At 43.7% G+C, this 20,656-nt stretch overlaps 1 protein-coding gene across 1 annotated transcript in view; it reads left to right on the forward strand.

The window, feature by feature from the left end:
* The window catches only part of LOC130388548 (cytosolic carboxypeptidase 4-like), a 29,178-nt gene extending 8,761 nt beyond the window's left edge, over positions 1-20,417 (forward strand). Inside the window, exons 4-7 of the mRNA XM_056597881.1 lie at positions 46-108; positions 235-348; positions 6,443-6,597; positions 19,535-20,417. Of these exons, the coding sequence (XP_056453856.1) occupies positions 46-108; positions 235-348; positions 6,443-6,597; positions 19,535-19,847 (645 nt within the window). The 3' untranslated portion in view covers positions 19,848-20,417. The remainder of the gene's footprint in view (positions 1-45; positions 109-234; positions 349-6,442; positions 6,598-19,534) is intronic.
* Positions 20,418-20,656: the final 239 nt, after the last annotated feature.

Genomic DNA, 20,656 nt, shown 5'->3' on the forward strand with positions numbered 1-20,656 from the left:
TCTCACTCCTTTTTTACATTTGTTGTTGTTATTATTTTTACCCAGACAATCCCTAAGACCTTGGATCGGATCGCTCCAGCCTTTTCCTTTAACAGCTGTAACTATCTGGTAACTATGAATGTATGTATGTGTGAATGAATGAATGAATGAACGAACAAAATACTAAAAGACCAAACCACTGTTGACCATGGAGTAAGTATGTGTGTGCTGTGTGTGGGATGCGGGGCGGTGCAGGTGGAGAAGTCCCGCTCCGCTACAGCCCGGGTGGTGGTGTGGAGGGAGATGGGCGTCCTCCGGAGCTACACCATGGAGAGCACCTACAATGGCTGTGACCAGGGCATATACAAGGTGCCGGTGTGTGTGTGTCTGTGTGTATAAGCTCCAGGCAGTGTCAACAATAATATTAATATGATCTAAGTCTGTGTGTGTGTGTGTGTGTGTGTGTGTGTGTGTGTGTGTGTGTGTGTGTGTGTGTGTGTGTGTGTGTGTGTGTGTGTGTGTGTGTGTGTGTGTGTGTGTGTGTGTATAACCTCCATACAGTGTGTGCAATAAAATGAATTTGATCTTAGTCTTTGTGTTTGTTTGTGTATATATATGTGTGTGTGTGTGTGTGTGTGTGTGTGTGTGTGTGTGTGTGTATAACCTCCATAGAGTGTGTACAATAAAGGGAAAATGATGTGTGAGTGTATGTGTGCAATGAGCTTAACAAATGGTCAAAGGAGGAATCTACAAATGTGTGAGGATATTCCTCTGCATACTCCTCCCCGAGGCCCCCTCTCACCTGTCATATTTCTCTCTCCCTCTCTCTCTCTCTCTCTCGCTCTCTCGCCCTCTCTATCCCACACCGTCGTCTCTCTCACTCTCCCCTGCCCTCTCTCTGTCGCTCTGTGTCTTCCTCTCCCTCTGTTTCTCTGTCGGTCTGCCTCTTTTATGTGTCGTGCGCGTGTTCTTCTGGGTCTCTATTACAGCGTGTCTCTCCCTGATCAGAGGGCTTTCTTTGTTATGTAAATCCTCCCCGCCTTCTCTTCCCCTTTGAAGGGCCCGTGGCCTCCTCTCTGTCACGTCTCTTCCCACCCTTATCCTTTCAATCTTTCCCTCATCTTTTTCCCGCCACCTCTTTTTTTTCCCCACTTCTGCGTCGATAATAGCTACGTCGTTCTAAACAGCTTTGTCTACAGTAGAGCCAAACAGAATAATCTCCTCTTCTGATTGTAATTCTCACAGGGATTGATAGAGGTTGTTCTGTTTTTTTTCTTATTTGTGTACAGCTTTACGTGTATGGCAGACATACTGTGGTTCGGTGCCGGCACTACTGTGTCTGGAATCCTAGATTTATCCAAGTTTGGGATTAGTTGGAGATGAACGTGCTTTGCGTTGTGCCTATTCTGGATGGGAAAATTGCCACGGAATCGTGGCTTCGACGCTGTAGAGCGATTGCACAATCCAAATCAATGCACAGAATGCCGTCAAACTTCGTGGTTGTAGCTGAAGGTCTGTCTCATCGGCACTGGGAACCTAGCTTTAAACTAGCTGATACTGGACAACACAACCCCATCAGCAGTTGGTCCCGCAGCATCCCAGACTCCATGACCTACTCTAATCCTTTACCATAGTCCTAGCCTCCTTCTCTTGAGCAGAATTCACACCGTCCCCTTCGGAGACACAATTCAGCCAACTGTTGCTGTGGTGGCATTGTCTTTGGCAACATTAATAATCCTGTTGTTAAGCAAAAAAAACACATTCTCTAGCACTTATGTATCTCACCTTGTCAACGTGTTCAACCAACTGTGCTCCTGGGGGAGAAGGCGTCAATCAGGAAATCCAATATCTCTTTGTTCAACTTCTCCGGGCCGCTCGTAGCTTGGTTCTCCATTCACTAAATCATTTCTGGCCCGCTTGGTATGATTCCGAGCGATGATGAACATAGCATACATGGTGTTTTAGAGGAGCCCAAAGCAGTACTGCAGCACATTAAATGAGCTAAACAAAGCACAATAACAACCTGAGTGGTTAGGAAAATGAAATAGCCTTTAGCAAATTGACTCACAATATAAATCAATGTGAGACTGAGCTTGTGAATTTCTTTTGATTTTTTTTCGACATATTCTTTCAATAATGAATGGGAATCTTTCTTCTGTGTCAATGTATGTAGTATATATGATGTATATAGTGTTTTAACAATTGCATGTTTTCCCACAACAGTGTGCATGTGTATGTGTGTGTGTGTGTGTGTATGTTTGTCTGTGTGTTTGTCTGTGTGTGTCTGTGTGTGTGTGTTCGTCAATGTGATCTTGCTGAGGTGAGGACGTTGGTAGTGCCAGAAGTCTGTCTCTTATGAAGTTGCTCATCAAAGCTAGCAGAGATAGAGATAGAGAAAGGGCTAGACTTTCATTTTAAAAGGTAAATTCAGAGAGAGAGAGAGAGAGAGAGAGAGAGAGAGAGAGAGAGAGAGAGAGATTGTTATGAAGGAAGGTGAATAGGTTAATATTTCTATTTACTTTGGTATTCATATGTGTGAACAGTGTGGGTGTGTTTGAATAGGTTGTTTATGCGTTCATGTGTCTGTTTGCCTATCTAGATTTGTGTGCATAGTCCTGTGTGTTTGTCTATGTATCCATGTATTCATTTGTTTCGGCGCCCTTATGTGTGTGTGTGTGTGTGTGTGTATGTGTGTGTGTGGCTTTCTCCTCAGTTCTAATTCATTATTGCTTCAGTATTTGTCCTCATTATTAATAAAGCCACACCGATGTTCAAACATTGACAACATCAAATCCACTTTTTTCATAGCACACAGAAGGGGTCTCATCTGTAACTTTCTCAATGCCATTCATTATAAGTCACCCCAATACACACACCCACACAGACAAACACACACACACACACACACACACACACACACACACACACACACACACACACACACACACACACACACACACACACACACACACACACATACACACACACGTAGACAGCTTTGTGACTCTGGGTTTCATAATGACCTAATTTCTATAAAAGCACTGATGACAAATGTGACCCTTGTACACCACACTGGCCAAAACTCACACAGATTTAGTTTTGTTGCTCGTCCAAAATGGGAAGGAGTCGGGTAATTACTCTCTGAAGCACCTCTTGGAGTGAACTTGGACTCTTGCGCCAATGCAGGGTTTCATAAGCCTCTCTGGCGCTGTCCTGCCAAAGCCACCCATATGAATGATGCCGTTGCATCAAACGCCACCAAAGGGCACTCCTCCAAAGGGCAAGCGTGACTTGTGGCTTAAGCAAAGTACTGGGAATGTTATTTTCCATCTCACAAATATTCAATCATTTCTTTGCAACCAAACTGAAAAAAAGAAAACAAATCTGCAATCAGTCAGATTATTTAAATGATTTTCTATGATGGGATACGTAATTGTTCTGTCATCACAGACATTACACAAAAAAAAGCACTTTGCCATGTCAGAATATTGAATAGAAAAACCATGGAAAGTGCCAAATTTGTGTTTTGGCTTTGCCACAAGCCGGGTATAATTTGTTCAGATGTACATAAAACAGATCCATGCAAGTGGATTTGGGCAAAAGAAAAGAGTGGAATGCAGCTGTTCATTCACAGCGGAGGTTGATTAAAGCCATTTAAATACAGTTGTGAAATGACTTGAGCGAGCGCTTGATTGAATCACCAACTGGCTGCTACTGATTAGTTTGTCACGTGTCATGTATTGAGTAGATGTACTTATACGCTCACGCGTGTGTTGCTTTCATACTTGCCTTTGCATTGTGGCTACTGTAACAGGAAACAAAAAAGACAGAGGACACATAGTGCAAAGAACAGGAATCTGTGGATAGTAATTGCAAGATTAACCATTTAATTACAGTGAAATCATATATAATTACACAAGAAGTATTCGGGTCAATTTTTTCATTTGTGTCGCTATGACAATTCTTCTAGGTCAGTGTTTTGCGGAGGGATCAAATTGAAATAGATATGAAAGTTGTTAGAGTAATATATCGTAATGTGCTGCTTTGCACCCCTCGTGTTCCCACCATCAGCAATTTGAGAGAACGCGCAAGATCAGTTAATCCTCCCTCCTCAACAGTGATTCAAGTATTCTGCTGATATTCAAGTACATGCAGGCACAAAGAATTTGAACTGAGTTCAACTTTTAACAATGTGTGGACTTAACCTCCATTATAGAAAAACAATCTCCAAAACCTCAAAGTCAGCCACATATTGGCCCGATCTGTTTTGATTAACGCAAAAAACAGGGCCTGGCGCCACCTTAAATCTGTTGAACAGACAAGGTGAATCGCAGAATAATAGCTGAGAGAGAGAGAAAGAGGGAGAGAGAGAGAGAGTGTGTGTGTGAGAGAGGGGGAGAGAGAGATAGAGAGATAGAGCATGTGAGAGAGAGAGAGAGAGAGAGAGAGAGAGAGAGAGTGTGTGTGAGAACGGGGGAAAGAGAGAGAGGAGGAGATAGGAAAGGACATTTAGTAGGGATTTTCAGCTTAGCCCCGCCCAGACCCATTTCTATTCATACAAATCTGTGCTTGGGAGGCGAACAGGCCCAATGCGCATGTAGACCTTCTTCTCCCCCTCACACACACACACACACACACACACACAACCACAAGTGTCACACACATGTCACACACACGCGGCGAGAACATGTACAAGATGAGAGTGACACCCAGGGTCTGTCAGTCACCAACGCACGTACAGAGACGGCACACAGTGTCAGACACTTAGTAGCTGTGGTGAGACACACACAGAGGCACACACACAGAGACCAAAATGCAGGTAGACAAGAAAATATACAGAAATCCATTCCCAGTCCACACACGCACAGAAACGACCACACACATGCACAAACACACACTTGAGCACGCACACACACACCCTCGCACAAAAACACACACACACACACACACACACACACACACACACACACACACACACACACACACACACACACACACACACACACACACACACACACACAAACACACACAGCTCTCAGTCCTTGGTATTCAGGCCCTGTAACTAGCTGCCTTGCTCTTTCATGGGTAGGGAGGGAGGGAGGGAGGAAGGGGAGGGGGTGGGGGGGGAGGTGGTGAAGAGATAAGATTGACAGTTAGACGGTGTGATAAGGTGTGTGCATCCAGAATGAAAGAATGACTGAGGAAAATCCGGGAGGAAGTTGAGAAAGCACAAAGACAGTGAACGAGGGAGAATTACAGAGAGAGGGGGATGGAGAGAGAGAGAGAGAGGGAGGGAGAGAGAGAGAGAGAGAGAGAAAGAGAGAGGGAGAGGGGGAGGGAGAGGGAGGGAGAGAGAGATACAGGGAGAACGACAGGGAGAGAAGGGAGATAAGACAAATGCAGACACAGTATCGGCACAAGGTGGATTAAACAGGTGTTGGATGAAACATGTAGGTGTGGGAGAAGGGGGTGGGCGGGTTGCGCTGGGGGTAGTTGAGCTGCTACGCTAAGATGGAGTGATATCTATCTTTTACTTTTGGGAGAAAGAGAGACAGAAACAGAGACAGAGATAGAGAAAGAGATTCAAGATCAATGACTTGACAGATGAAACAAAGGCAGTTTGGGCCGTCCTATTAGAAGTCCATCAGTAACTGAGGCACGATGTCTCATGTTGATTACACACCCCCTCAAGGAAGGCTTGTTTTTGTCATTGATCAGGACTTAAGGAATACTTATTCATTTTTTTGCTCCCTTTTTTGAACAGAAATTGATTGCCTCGCCCCTTGACACACACACACACGGCCACACACACTCTTTCTCACACACACACACACACACACACACACACACACACACACACACACACACACACACACACACACACACACACACACACACACACACACACACGGCCACACACACACACACACACACACACACACACACACACACACACACACACACACACACACACACACACACACACACACACACACACACACACACACACACACACACACACTCTCACGCTCACGCTCACACAGCGGCAGACAGACACAAAGGCTGACACAAACACACAGAATCAAAACACGCACGCACAAACACAGAAACAGATTGTAAACAAGACTGATCGGACAAAACAGGCTATTTTCATGGCAAAACATGATGAGTCTGCTTTCAAAGAAGCCAAAGTAGACATCTATTGATTATGATGATTATGATTGATTTGCTAGTTTAATTTCGTTCTACAATAATGTTTGTGTGTGTGCGTGGGTTTTTGCCTGCCTGTGCTTCTGTGTGTGTGTTTGTGTGTGTGTGTGTGTGTGTGTGTGTGTGTGTGTGTGTGTGTGTGTGTGTGTGTGTGTGTGTGCGTGTGTGCGCTCGTGCGTGCGTGCGTGCGTGCGTGCGTGCGTGCGTGTGTGTGTGTGTGAGTGTGTGTGTGTGTGTGCGTGCGTGTGTGCAGGGCTTGCAGACAGGCACCAGGGAGCTGGAGGAGATGGGAGTGAAGTTCTGCCACAGCCTGCTGTCCCTCAGGAGGGACGTGTCAGCCCTCTACAGCAAGACACTCATCAACCACATCCACCTGGACCCCACCGACCTGGACCACAAGTCTCACCAGTAAGGACTCCCCCAGCTACACCGCTCTCATTTATTTGCCCGCGTTCTGAGTCCAACCCCCCTCTGTCATTGTCACCGCGAGGGCCGGGTGACAAAATGGATGACGGAGGGGCAGAGATAAGAGGGGGCCCCAGTCTAAGGTGGCGTCGAGGAGGGGAAAAAGGGGTTGGGGGGGGGGGGGGGGCCGGGGAGCGGTAGAAGTGCACCACCTCCGCACAGCAACATTAAAGTAATTTAATGGATCACCGCGGCACTGATTAAGTGTCCTTAACGGCTGGCTGATGGGGATCTCCGTCACGAAGGGGACGGTATAGGTGCAAATGAGATGGAGGTATGCGTCATGTTGACATGTCTCTCTATAGCCGTGGCGCGCCGGGCCGGAACCGCATGAGGGAGAGCGAGAGCGTTATCGGCCCGCAGTCGCCCGACACCTGCCCTTTAGTCTGCCTGATTGTCTTCTGGGCTGGAGCACTGGGAGCTGGAGTGGGTTGCAGTTTATTCCGAGGCTTGTGGCGCCCCCATAGAATGACTCTGAGGCTTGGATCTTGAGGCTCTGAGGCTTGGATCTTGAGGCTCTGAGGCTTGTAAAACCTCCAGGGGTTGTTTTTTCCCACGTCACTGTTATGTTGCGTCCGCTTTCATAAAATGCATGCCATGCCTGAGAGGCGTACAACAATTCTTGTTCATTTCAACCATACTTGCGTGGTTGAAACAAACCAAACAAGTATACTTGTTTTTTGACGCTCAAATAACACAAGATCCAAGGAAACCAAGGCTGACGTGACCAAGGCTGAAAATCACACAACATCTCTCAGTATTTTGGTGTTTGGCTTAATTTTGCCTTGGCTCCATGAATTGTGTTGTGCGATCCTTCCGTGACAGGGTCTGCTTCATCATCTACGCTGGTAGTAGTATTTCCTACTCTGCCTCAAAAGAGAAAAAGCCGTTTTCAATTGTTATCGATCAAACAATGAAATGCGGGCCCCCCCACGGGCGCCGTGAGGAGAGGCGCTGTAATAGCTCTGTTCAACATGAGTAAAGTTAGCCACTCAAGGTACTCGGTGGGCTGCGGCCCAGAACTCTCTGCAGCGTTGTTTCTCTGTGCCGTGTGATCGATGAGTGTTTCCAGACTGGATCCGGGTGGCTCCTATTGATTGCCGAACCCTCGGTTCAATCTGTTGTCACCTTGACAGGGGCCCCCCCAGCAACAGGCCCTCGCTTCACATTTCGGTTTTCACAGGTTTTTCTGACCTCCTTTTTTTCTTTTAGTTTTTCTTGTTTCTTCATTTTCTTTTCCTTCTTTCATTTTTTCCTCCCTCACATCCGTTCCATCGGCCTCCCCGCCCTCCCACCCTCCTCCTCCCTCTCTTCTTGTATTTTCTGAGCGTCTAACATTTAGTCATATAATTCACCTCTTTATCTTTACACTCATTACCCTTTCTCCTTTTGTCAGTTCGGCTTATATGGTAATTTCCCAGCGCGGGCTACAATGTCATTCTGTTGATGCGAAATTGAACAATGAATCACAAGCAAGCCGTTTCCATACGCTAATTGAATTTCATTGTTAGTAGTATGAGATGGCAATGATCATCTCTCATTTATTTCCTCAACCTTTCATTTTCTATACGATGGGCTGTTTGGTCAATGTCTGTAGTTTACGTACTGGCCAGATTGGTGGAGGAAAATCGGTTGTATTGTGTAAGGCTTAATAGCAGGAAGCAATCGAGGCAGCCTATTTGTTCAGGCTGTTCAATAAATGTCAAGAATTATTCAAATAATTGTTTCATGTTTTGCGTGGAAGTCATGATTAGTTGAATCCCTTAACACAATTTGCTGTTGCTGAATAAACTTAATCAATTTGTTTTTGTTCCAGGCCACAGTTTACTCTCAATCGGAGGCCATTTTTCGCTATGAACTGTGTTCTGTTGTGCATGTGTCTGTTTGTGTGCTGCTAGATGTGTGCGTACAACAAGGATCTGCCTAATGTAGGCTAACGGAATTAGCTTTAAGACAATAGATTTACAACAACGCATTTCGTTTGTATGGTGGGCTTAATCACGTTATCCCAATCAATCGTTTCGCTTTTTTCCACGTTCACATTTTATAATGAATGTCAAAGGAGAAGAGGGAGGGAAAACGGGGTAATCTGAATCGTTCTATCGTTCTATTTTTCAGGAGCAAAACTCTGATCAATTTCTATTACTAAAGGAAGAGCAAATCTCAAATCAATGTGATCGATTGCCCAACAGGCATGGTAAAGGTGTAGAGGGGGAGTCTTAAAATGTCAGCATTCGTTGTGTGGCAAAAATAATTGTTGAACAATATGATCTGATTGTGGTTAAAACATACATACTCATAACCATACTTCTCTTCGGTGCTTCTTTTGTACATCTCCCCTGATGACGGCAATGCATACACTGTGTGTGATGAGTTATTTAGTTTTTCAACCCTACTCAGCCTTAAAGGAATGTTCAAACAAAGTGTGTCTGCACTTCTTAGGCCTCAGTCAGCCAAAATCAAATCAAGTACTTATATGTAAGTGTACATCCCACTCAAGTCTCTCTGCATAGCTTTTCTGTCTGGGGGGGGGGGGGGGGGGGGGGGGGGTGCTGTGTCTGGAGTGGGGTGGGGGGCTGTGTCTGGTCAGAGGCTGTGTCTTGTGGGGGGCTGTGTCTGGTCGGTACATTGCTCATTAAAACAAAAAAGTATTTTTTAGTACTCTCACCTGTTACTTTGTAGTGTGTTACCCCCAATACTGAAAACAAGTGCATAACTTTGTCCTGTATGTTCTATCCACATAAATCTGATGCAAAAACTCAAAATTCCACAGATATTCTCCCTGTGAGGCGGTCTTTGTGCCTAGGCAAGTATATTTAGAGATCGCCATTTGTCTTGTATTTCTTTGTCTCGTCTGCTCTTAACGTCTTACCGAGGCACGAAATCAGGTAATGTGAATCTTGTCGTCCAATCAAATGCGTATTTCAGAACTTTCTTGTTTGTATAAAGTTCCAAACTTCAGCTTTCGTCCCACCCGTTCCTCTGTGGCCCACGCAAACAATGCAGCCGCATCATTTGGCCTTTTTAAAACAAAGGCTTCTTATTCTATATCCATGATATAAGCGGGCCATTGTGACACTCTACTCACAGTCTGCTTCATAGTGTGGGTGAGTTTGAGAATAAAACGACTAAGGGCTGAGCAAAATAGGCAAAAAGAAGGGCATTGGAAGCAGATTCAGCCAAATGTGCCAAATTGACGGGTATATTTCATCAAAGTGTGCAGTTAAATGAGACCGGTAGAGTACAGAGCCAAAAAGGTTGAACAACAATCCCAGTGATACCTCTGAAATTACAGCTTAAAGATAACAATTTTGTCATGATTATCAGTTAACTATAAAATATGTGAATCTTATAACCTAACGTCAGCTTATGGAACTGAGCTTTGACCAGTACAGCCACTTCATTTTTTATCTTTTTTCAGAAAGCAAAACAAAACTTAGACAGCCCAGTTTATTAAGCTGCCTTTATTCAAGAGCAACATTTTGTTAACATTGGTGATGAAATTTTGACCGATCTTAACGTTGGCGGGCGGTGAGCCCAAATGCACCCCTATGCCAAACCGGAAGTAGCATTTCACATAAAATAACTGTAATGTATGAATGTGATGTTTGATCACAGAGTCGGTGTGACGGTTGTATGGTTGTCTAGCGGTGAGTGAAATGGTAGGGTTAGAAAAAGAGAAAAAGCCGTTTCCTTGGAAATGTGTAACTTAGCTGAGTCATTAGGGGGCACTTCTGCGCTGTGAGCCCCCCCCCCCCCCCTCTGCCCTGGCGTCCAATGCTGCATGGACACCAGGGCAGTCCATGCAGAATTTCAGTGTAGATCATAATAGGGATTGGAACCCAGCGGCACAACTGTAGTCAATGTCGGTGGAAAATGAAATAATCAGTGGAAAAACAACAAATAATGCTTGGTTATACCAATTTTGGGGAAGATTCATTATTTTGAGAAGTCGTCTTTCAAAACACCAGGAGCATGCTCCGCATTTTTATATGGATTATAGACCGCTCACCACTACTTTGTTAAGGTTATCGTTGTGTTTGTTACCAGAGAATAGGATATGACAATGAAAAATCTTTATCATCTTGATAAAAAATAGCATTTTGTTATAATTTGAGAAGGGTCTCTGAGTGTACTACTCTCCCCTCCCCAAAGTAGGGCCGGTTCATCCTCAAACTCTAAGGGAAAGTGTCAATAGTCAAATGGTTGTGTGCATGGAAGGTTCGGGGTTCGATCCCCGATGTCCACAGCGTACACGAAGGTCTCCCTTCTCACCAAAGACATGAATAGGCTATCAAACTCCTTGTTGAATGAATCAATATAACGGACGTGTCACCATAAGCGCTGCAGTAGAACGTTGACATGGCACTACACTGGCAGAACGTCTGGCTGCAGGTCATAGGTCATGTCCCTCTCTTCCCCTTGGAACATAATGATGTAACATTATATTATACAGTTCCCTGACCCTGCCCGGTGTTCCCTGTCACTGTGGCACACCGGGCACCTTCCACACGTCCATTCCTTCCCTCTCACACCTTCAATTCCGCCCAACAGCTGTTAGTTTCCCGGGCCCCCCCTGACATCAGCGTGATTAACCTGTTGCCGTCAATCCCTTTGTTCCACAAGGGTGTTTCACGCGCACAGGGCGGATTGTTGTGTGATTTACTTTCCCCGTGTCTTTCAAACAACCTCACATGCCCCGTCCAACATCCATCTTGCGTCAAGGAATCAATAAGCTGCTGCCTCTTTGGCTCTACGCCCCTACGGCTTGTGGTTCATCTAGTGCTCAGGCCTTCATGAAAAAGCCTGTGATCAATGGAATGGTTTTCAAATTGTGTTTTACATTTTTCTTTTGCTATTAGTTAGATTTTTGCCGATGCACCATTTCTTTTTTGTTTTTTTCTTCTGTCAGCAACGCCTCCCAGACACTTGCCTAGCCTTTGTGTGCTTCTAACAGTACTTTTTAATGTTCTTGGAATTATCTATTGATACTGTAGATACTATTAGATCTAGCACTGCACTAAAGCCTTCGTGAGATCATTAAAACAGTCGAAGCAGACACCTCTGACTTTGCGCTGACTTCCTAACCTTTGTTATTTTCGTATTTCACTTTGCTACAGTCTCTCCCCTTTTGCTTTTGAGAAATTCTGTTAACGTCTCGCCTTTTCCCCTCCACGGCCATTTTTTGTCTTCCGCCCCATGGTGAGAAAGCAGGCTCTGGCTGCTGCTAGTTACTGGGTTTCTCTGAGGCCAAATGTGAGGTTCTACGTGGTCAGAGTAAATGAGAAACCGAGCAGGGTTCTGAGTCACCGCCCCGGCTGCACCCTGATGTTTGGGGAGTTGCCGCAGGAATGCACAGTGAGCATTTGTAAAGAGCATGCCGATAGTGCAGATACTACTTTGTTAGTTTTAAAAACAACCCGTCTAATTATTTTGTATGTGTGCCGGTAAAATGCTGCACTATTCAGTATTCCCATTCTGCTTCAATGCAGAATTCATGGGAACCTGATGGGGCTGTGGTACTTTTTCCCTCTTCTATTTTTTCATGCCCGTATTTGCACAAATTGTCCAGTTACGAGATGTCCTAGTTCTGTTTTTTGGGGTATTTCTTCGCCGTTTCATTAATTTTGATGTGGGCCAACTTCGAAGCTAATGATGTCGTCACAACCGATTGGTCGTCCGTGACAACGGAGCTAATGGGATTTGAAATGTAAACAGTGTGTCGGATACCATGACAGGTGCGGGGGTGGAAAGGCAGCGAGAGCGAGCGAGCAAGAGAGAGAGAGAGAGAGATTGATCAATTGTTGTGTATCGTGTGTGTACCGAGGCTGCGGGCAACTCGCTGGCAAACAGCCACTTCAGACAGATGCACAGTGAGACAGAAGCCAGGCAGGGAGATGGACATCGCAGACGGAACGACTGGTAAACATTACAAAGTGAACAACAGATCGACATTGGGCAGTCAGGCGGGAAAAGACGAGATGGATAACAGATGGGCCTGAGAAAGTGACCCCCGACCACTGAGCTAATAGACACAGGCCCCGTAAGACTCTGACACTGTGGACGGACAGAGAGACAGGCAGACGTACAGAGAGACAGACTGAGGATAGAGTAATTCACACCTCTAGCTCAGTGACTTGTTGTGTCACACATTGTCAGTCCGCCGTTACTCCCAGGCTAAAGAGAGAGAGGGAAGGTACTATTTATGTGGTTTAAGATTTTCCCCAGTCACGAATCGGAACTACTTTGAACTACTGTAACCAAGAACAAATTACAGTGTCCCACAGCACATTGTCCCACCAAATCATTCAATGAATTATGATGGTTCATAATTTAGTTCTTTTTTTAATTAGCGCTCTGTTACCTCCTCTAGAAATTGGGATGCAGGGATCACATAATTGTATTGTAATTACACACCAAGTTCATTTGTTGGATGGCTCTTAACCAAATTGCCTCATCAGTTTGGCTTGACAAGGAGACAGAGCTGAAAAAGTGTGTGTGTGTGTGCCTGTGTGTGAGTGTGTGCGTGTGCGTGTGTGTGTGTGCGTGTGTGTGTGTGTGTGGTGCATGTGCGTGTGTGAATCCCTGAAAGGGGGATCACTCCTATGTCTTCTTATTTGTGAACGATTTCTCTTTCCCATTCTTCATCCAGTCTTGGGGAGTTTATTTGCCATTAAAATGACTTTTAGTCTTCTGGTTAAGGGGCCTAGGGATCGCTTTGAGGCTATGATTGTGAAAAAGTGTGATAATAACCTAATTCGCTTGACATATCCTGCAGCATCAAGAGTAGCTCAGTTTGAGTCAACTACACAAAAAACGGTGAAGAAAATAAATAAGTAAATCCATAACAAGCATTTTTGGGACTACTTCCTATTTCAATAAAATCACTTCCTCAATTTGTTCCAATTAGAGGCATTGTAGCTATATTTTTACTATTTCAAACTGCACTGGTGGTTTTACAGCAATGCATCTTATACTTTTAAAAATAAATTGACATTTCAATAAACAAACACAATCCAACACACACAAATAAGTTTTTGATAACCAGGCAAGTACCAACAAAATCTATAAACCCATATGTGGAAACAACAGTAGCTGAACAACAGTAGACATTCTGGCTTAAAACATCCGCGTGCACATACACAGACACGTACTTACGCTAGAGTAGAGTTGAGATTCGACCCCCCTGCCGGGCCTTTGGTTGAGCGTTGATTTATATCTTGCTTTTTTTTAATCATTGCTTTATTGGCCTAATCTAAGGAGAAATCTATGCCATAAACAGAAATATTATAGGCCTTTATTACACCGGTCTTCTCAATGCCGTGGAACGCTCCCTTCACTTGCATGGGTAGTAGTCCGGTAACTTGTCAACCCCAGCGTCTTCCGTTGCTAAGCGACGTCTTTGCGACTATTTCTCTGCTGATCAACACCACGAATGCTGGTAACGAATAAATTGTAAAAAGACACACCATGTGAAGTTATTTTTTCGTTTTGACAAGTAGCCGTGTAATAAACGGGATAATGTATAGAACGTCGCCGGTCATTATCAAAAATAAGCCCCTTGCGGTCTTATTTTCCCGATAATGACCGGCGTTCCATACATTATCCCTTATATATATTTAGCAGAGTAGGCCTAAGTAACAAATGTGTACAAAGTTACACATGTATTAAAAAAAATGTCGGGTTGAAATGGCTCGGGCTCATATTTACAGTTAATGTGTCGGGCTCAGACAGAACGTGCACGTGCTCGGGCCGGGTCGGGCTTGATTTTCTGGGCCCAATCTAAGCTCTAACTCACGCACCTACGCGCACACACAGACACACAGACACATAAACACGCACACAGATGGTGCATTGCAGTATGAGCCATTTTCATCTTAAAATAAACAATTTCAGAAGAAAAATGTTTGTTGTTAAAGATATAAAATATCAAACATTGAACTGACTGATTCAGCATTGACTTTGAATTTAGACTCCCTCTTGTACCTTAGCAAAAATATATGAACAGCTGAGGTGGCTTTACGAATGTTATTGGTCAGACACACACACACACACACACACACACACACACACACACACACACACACACACACACACACACACACACACACACACACACACACACACACACACACACACACACACACACAGACACACGCAAGACACATTTCATGCTCTCAGAAGGGAAAGGACCTCATTTTGATAATTCTCTGCGCTTCTGCCACCAGATTCCAAAGGTCCTCTCTTAAATAACAGGATTTTCACCAACAACCAAGAATAACTTGCGCCAACCCAAATCCAGACCAACGAGTCTATTTCATGTATTTTCTCTTTCAGTATTGCCTATTGTGCAGAGTAATAAAACACTAGTATAATTATTCTGTAATATGTGTCACAATATCTATACGCAAACAAACAATCATGCACCTTGCCAAGGCCCAATTATCCATATTCATCCATTTCTGCAGTTTGTGAGAACACAATATAGCTGCAAACTATTAATAATTGGTTGTTTTCAGCCCATTCTAAGTGTAGACCTCCCACCCTCCACCTCGCCTTGTTCTTCCTTTCTCTTTAAGTGAATGTGTGTCATTTGTTTGTCCTTTGCTTGTTTTCCTGTTTCTCTTACTGGCACTCACCATAATGTATCTTTTGATATAATCGTTGTGTTTATGTATAGGGTGAAAGACCGGTTTCTTCTGATAATGTGTGTGTGTGTGTGTGTGTGTGTGTGTGTGTGTGTGTGTGTGTGTGTGTGTGTGTGTGTGTGTGTGTGTGTGTGTGTGTGTGTGTGTGTGTGTGTGTGTGTGTGTGTGTGTGTGTGTCTGTGTGCTCATATATGGATACAGCTAACAAGCGGGCCATATTCGGCTCATTACATTTGTCAAAGCACACGTCAAAGCACACGGCTGAACCAGTAGGAACAAAACAATAAAAAAAGATGGGGGCAACACAAGAAATATGGATCAGCAAACACTCATTTGTCATAAAACTTTTCTAAAATGCTCTCTGCTTGCTTTGGTGAGGAGACGTCGTCGAGGGAGACCGTTGAAAGGGGTGGATGCAGACATGTTTGAAAGAGGACTTGATGATCATGACATCATGAGTTTGGTGGACTGCGTGGAGTGAGGGCTGGAACTGTTGAACTGGTCTCCCATGCCTCTTATCCCTGAGGGATAAGAGGCATCTCTCTCTCTCTCTCTCTCTCTCTCTCTCTCTCTCTCTCTCTCTCTCTCTCTCTCTCTCTCTCTCTCTCTCTCTCTCTCTCTCTCTCTCTCTCTCTCTCTCTCTCTCTCTGTGTGTACAGTTCTCTCTGTATAGATCTCTCTCAGGCAATGTAGAGGTGCATTCTCACTAACTATCACTAATGCCCTACTTTCTGTGTGCACATGCATCGTGTGTGTGATTGGCCCGCTGGGTGGGTGTGTGTGGCTGGTTGAGAGAGAGAGAGTTAGTTGAGTGTGCATGTCTGTGATCTCTTGTCCATCTTCCTGTTCCATTCACACCCCATCTCTCCTCTTCTCTCTGACACCCTGTCCACCCCCCCTCCCCCACCCTCTCTCTCACTCTGTATTTTTTTAACACTCCAACCACAGGAGCTTTTATTTTCTCTTCCCTTTTTAATATAGACCCTTCCTTCTAGTAAAGCCCCATGGTGACCATTATAACTCTGTGGCAGGAGTCCCCCCCTCCCGCCGTGTGCAGCTGACTATACGGCCACTGACCGTGTTGTTAGAAAACCATTTGTGACTTATGCATATATATATAATTTATGTCAAACTTTAGATAAATAAACAAGACAATTGGCATACATCCTATACACCCACATTATTTCATAGCAGGTAATCTAGAATATAATGCAGATTTGACTAGTACATAGTGTTCTGTGAGAGACTGAACAGTTACAGTTGTATTTGCATGTCTTGTTCATGTTATGTTTAATGGTGATTAAAAATGTAGAATAGTAAATGTAGTACTTGTTATTTGACAGAAATATGTGGTGCTATGTTTTAAAATGGACACGGTCGAGTTGAAACACATATTTCCATTCACCTGGGCCATAATATGTAACAGTATATTTAGCATTTTATAGTCCGCACAGAGGGAAATCAAACCCATAATAATTACCATGTCAGCTTGAGGGAAATCAACATTATTATCAGCTCTCCTTCACCACTGCACAAATTACTGATTAAATCATTTGCATATGAACACACTTATAAATCGTTAGAGAAATTATGATGCAATTGTATTTTCTTTTCACTTTAGCATCCTCCTTTTGAATACTTTTTACAATATTAAAATACCACAACCTGTTTTTAGTATGTTATTATCGTCAATAGCCTTGCAATGGCCCCTAAAAAAATTAGAAGAAACAGAAGTGGCTATTTAAACACGAATTGGTTGTGAATTACTGAATGTTCTCTTTCACTTCCCTGTATTTTAGAAATTCATTCCCAAACATCTCCTTTGGGAGTGCGCAGTTTTATGGAGAATGCCAAAATGTGCATTTAATTGTTAAGTGTTAAACACAAGGTCACTGTAGACTTGCGTTCATAATGATAATTTATGTTATTTTGCTATAAGGAGAAACAAAACAAGCGATACATCTCTAATTTGAACATAATGACTTCTAGACTAGACCTAAACATATTTCCGCGGGTTACCGCTTGAATAAAACATTTGGTGGAGGAAACAATTGTCCTGAAGGCCCACCTTCATCCTTCAAATAATTAGACGCACAAAATAATTCATGCCTTGAGTCAATACTCCATGACATCAATACGTCTATGGGGGGCACACAAAGGATTTAAAAGAAAAACCTCCAACGATACCACACAGTCACTCAATCAATGTTTAAGTGTCATAATCTGGCTTGCTGACCATGTTAACAATGTAGTCGTGCCCCTGTAATCACCAGTGAAGCGTTTGATGAGGATGATGATGATGATGATGAGGATTGAGGGGGAGGCAGTCTATCTTTCAGCAGAAACCAAACACTATCATTTACCGCTTGTTGTTTTGTGCCGAGTGACTCCGGCGGCAGCAGGGAGCTCCTGATAATAGGAAAGGGGTTACACATACAATCTTTGAAAATCTGTTTAGCAAATCAATCAGTTTTCCTGTTGAAGCTTGTCATTGATTGACAGCTGGAAATGAGTTAGTTCAGAGTTCCATCATTCTTTAGTCAATAACAATAACAATAATGATAGTCCCAGTAATAAAACTATCCAATATATATTGCCAGCACAAATGTGGAATTATGTTTCCTGAATAGGGTTCAGTACGCAGATTGTGTTTTGAGCGACTGGCAATTACCTCAGTTTATTTAGCCTCTGTTGTCTCTTTGCAGACTAGTCCTGCATCATTGTCATTCATAGCTCACACACACACACACACACACACAGATACGCACATGCATATACAAACTAACACACACACACACACACACACAAAATTAGGTTCAATCAGCATGCTTCAATAACCCTCTTACTCTTTGTTTCTATTCTCTTTTTCCTTTCTCATATTTATTAACTTCCTCATCCCCTCATCTCTTCCTTTGCATTCCTTCATTCATTCTCTCTCTCTCTCTCTCTCTCTCTCTCTCTCTCTCTCTCTCTCTCTCTCTCTCTCTCTCTCCCCCTCCCTCCCTCCCTCCCCAACTCCCAGTGGTTTCCATCAACAGCATGTATAATCAGATTATTGATGCCAGGGCCTCCTGTCAGCTGTCAATCAACATGGCTTCCCTTTTATCTCAAGGTCACCTCTCTGTCTGTAAAATAATAAATCGTCCACTTCCTAGACGTCATCAATGCAATAAAGTGTATCCAGGTTTTTTATTTTCTCTGTTGTTGTTGTGGTGGTGGTTGTTGTTGTTGTTGTTGTTTTTAACCTATTTTTGAAACATCTGACAGCAGATGTTGTGATTAGTATGGGTAAATAATATGTGCACTTCAAACTGTGATTGCACCTTTTATTCTAGCTAAGCCTCCCTTTACAGCTTATTCTTTCCTTCCTGCTTACCTTCCTCACCTACCCAGAAAAGTTTTCCTAGCACTTCAGGAAAATAAAAGGAAAAAAACATTAATGGGAATTAATTTCGGCGGCAGTAGCTCAGGCGAGCTCCTTGAGCAAGGCACCTAACCCTGACTGTTAGCTCCCGACGAGCTGGCGGTCGCCTTGCAAGGTTGACTCCGCCGTCGGTGTATGTGAATGTGTGCGTGAATGGTGAATGTGAGGCAATATTGTAAAGCCCTTTGGGTGGCCAATGGTTAGAAAAAGTGCTATATAAATGCAGTCCATTTACATTATCTTTGCTCACACTGTGCTGCATATTCAACCCCTAAAAACAAGTCCATTGCTTGATATTAATTTGCACACACTCAAAATATATTATATTTTTTAAACATGTCTCTATTCTACTCTGCTGATTTCGGTAGTGCTATGAGCTTTGGTTTTATTATCCATGGTGTCCTTACTTTTTGTTATGCTTTCCTTATTTGACGCTGTCTCCCTAAGGATCTCAGTAGGGTTGGACAGGGAGGAGTCTGAGTTGCTGCTCCAGATACCTGATTATACCTCTTCCATTCATTGTCCTCCCACTGTCCCTTTTCCCCTCACCGACAATCTGAACATAGTTGAACTGGGAAAGAGCTAACAGCAGGGGAAAGTTATGCCAGCAGAACGACTCTCACAATAATGCACTCATCTGGCTCAAAGTGGATTAACAGACTTCTGTCTCTTCTCTCATTTTTCCCCCCCTTCTTTCCATATTTCAAACCTCCCCTTCCCCGGCCTTCTTTTTCTTCTGTCACTTGCCTCTCTCTCCATCTCCCTCCACGCTCACACTAACTCATCCAAACACCCGTCTCCTCTGTAGCTGTTTCGAAGACGATGAGCCCCCGTGCCTTGAGGAGATAGAATACTCCATGTACAGCTGTCCTAGGCCCAGCGGAGCCGAATTAGATTTGGACATCGACAACAACAACAGCAGCAGCTCCAGCAACGAGGAGGAGGAGGGGGGGGAGGAGGAGGAGGAAGGGAGAGAGAGCGCGGAGACGAGCCAAAGACCAAGAGGCAAAAGTGGTGGGTCGTGCCTGAGGTCTCGTCTGTTCCCTCAGCTGATCAGCAAAGGATCGGTGGAGACACTCAACCCCAAGAGAAACCAGTGTAGCAGACAGTATCTGAGTTAGGAGAGGGTGTTCGGTTTTTAGATTTAATTTCACAGGACTTTAGCATTAGCATTTCACATAGGTTTTTTTTGTATTCTGTGGTGACGATAATGGGCCTTGTTCTAGCCCCTGGCTAGCTAGAAGGCTTGTGTGACAAAGAAAGTGAAATCGCCTAAAAGGCATAACCGTTTTCCACAAGACGTTTCCAGCAGTCCACAGAGTCATTATTTTGGCTCGAAATATTAAATGAGGTGAGAATTGTGGATAATTTGTGGTGGAGAGCAATAAGGACAGGGTTAAAATCCCACCCACAATAGTTATGTCTATGTTGCTGTTTTATGTTGCAAACTTTACTTGGCTATGAGCCAATTTTGTTTTCAAGCTGTGGAAGCACACATCATTAAGTAAACATGAAGCATCAAGATGCCCCTGTGCAAAACATAACTTTAAAAAAATGTATCTTTCTTAACATTTATTGGAGCCTACATTTTATATTCTTGTATTTTGCACTGAAGGAAGACATCCATATTGTATACCAATTTATATATTATCGAATATTTTGAGCAAGATTATTGAGAATAAAAAAAGTAAAACAAATGTTCTATTCAATTTTGATGTTATTTTTCCAGGGCTTAAATTACTTTTCTCTGACCTTTGAATTGAGAGTTGACCATCAATATAATGTCGTGATCACCTTTTGGTGCTTAGCCGTGAACTGCAGGGAGGCAATGCACTGCATTTGTCTCTTTCTAATCCCAACGTCCTCCACAAGCCACATACATAGAAAACAACATCCTGACAGATTTCCCTGTGAGATGTTTTTCCTGAAA

Source organism: Gadus chalcogrammus, chromosome 9 (assembly GCF_026213295.1).
Source record: "Gadus chalcogrammus isolate NIFS_2021 chromosome 9, NIFS_Gcha_1.0, whole genome shotgun sequence".
In the NCBI taxonomy this organism is placed as follows: Eukaryota; Metazoa; Chordata; class Actinopteri; order Gadiformes; family Gadidae; genus Gadus; species Gadus chalcogrammus.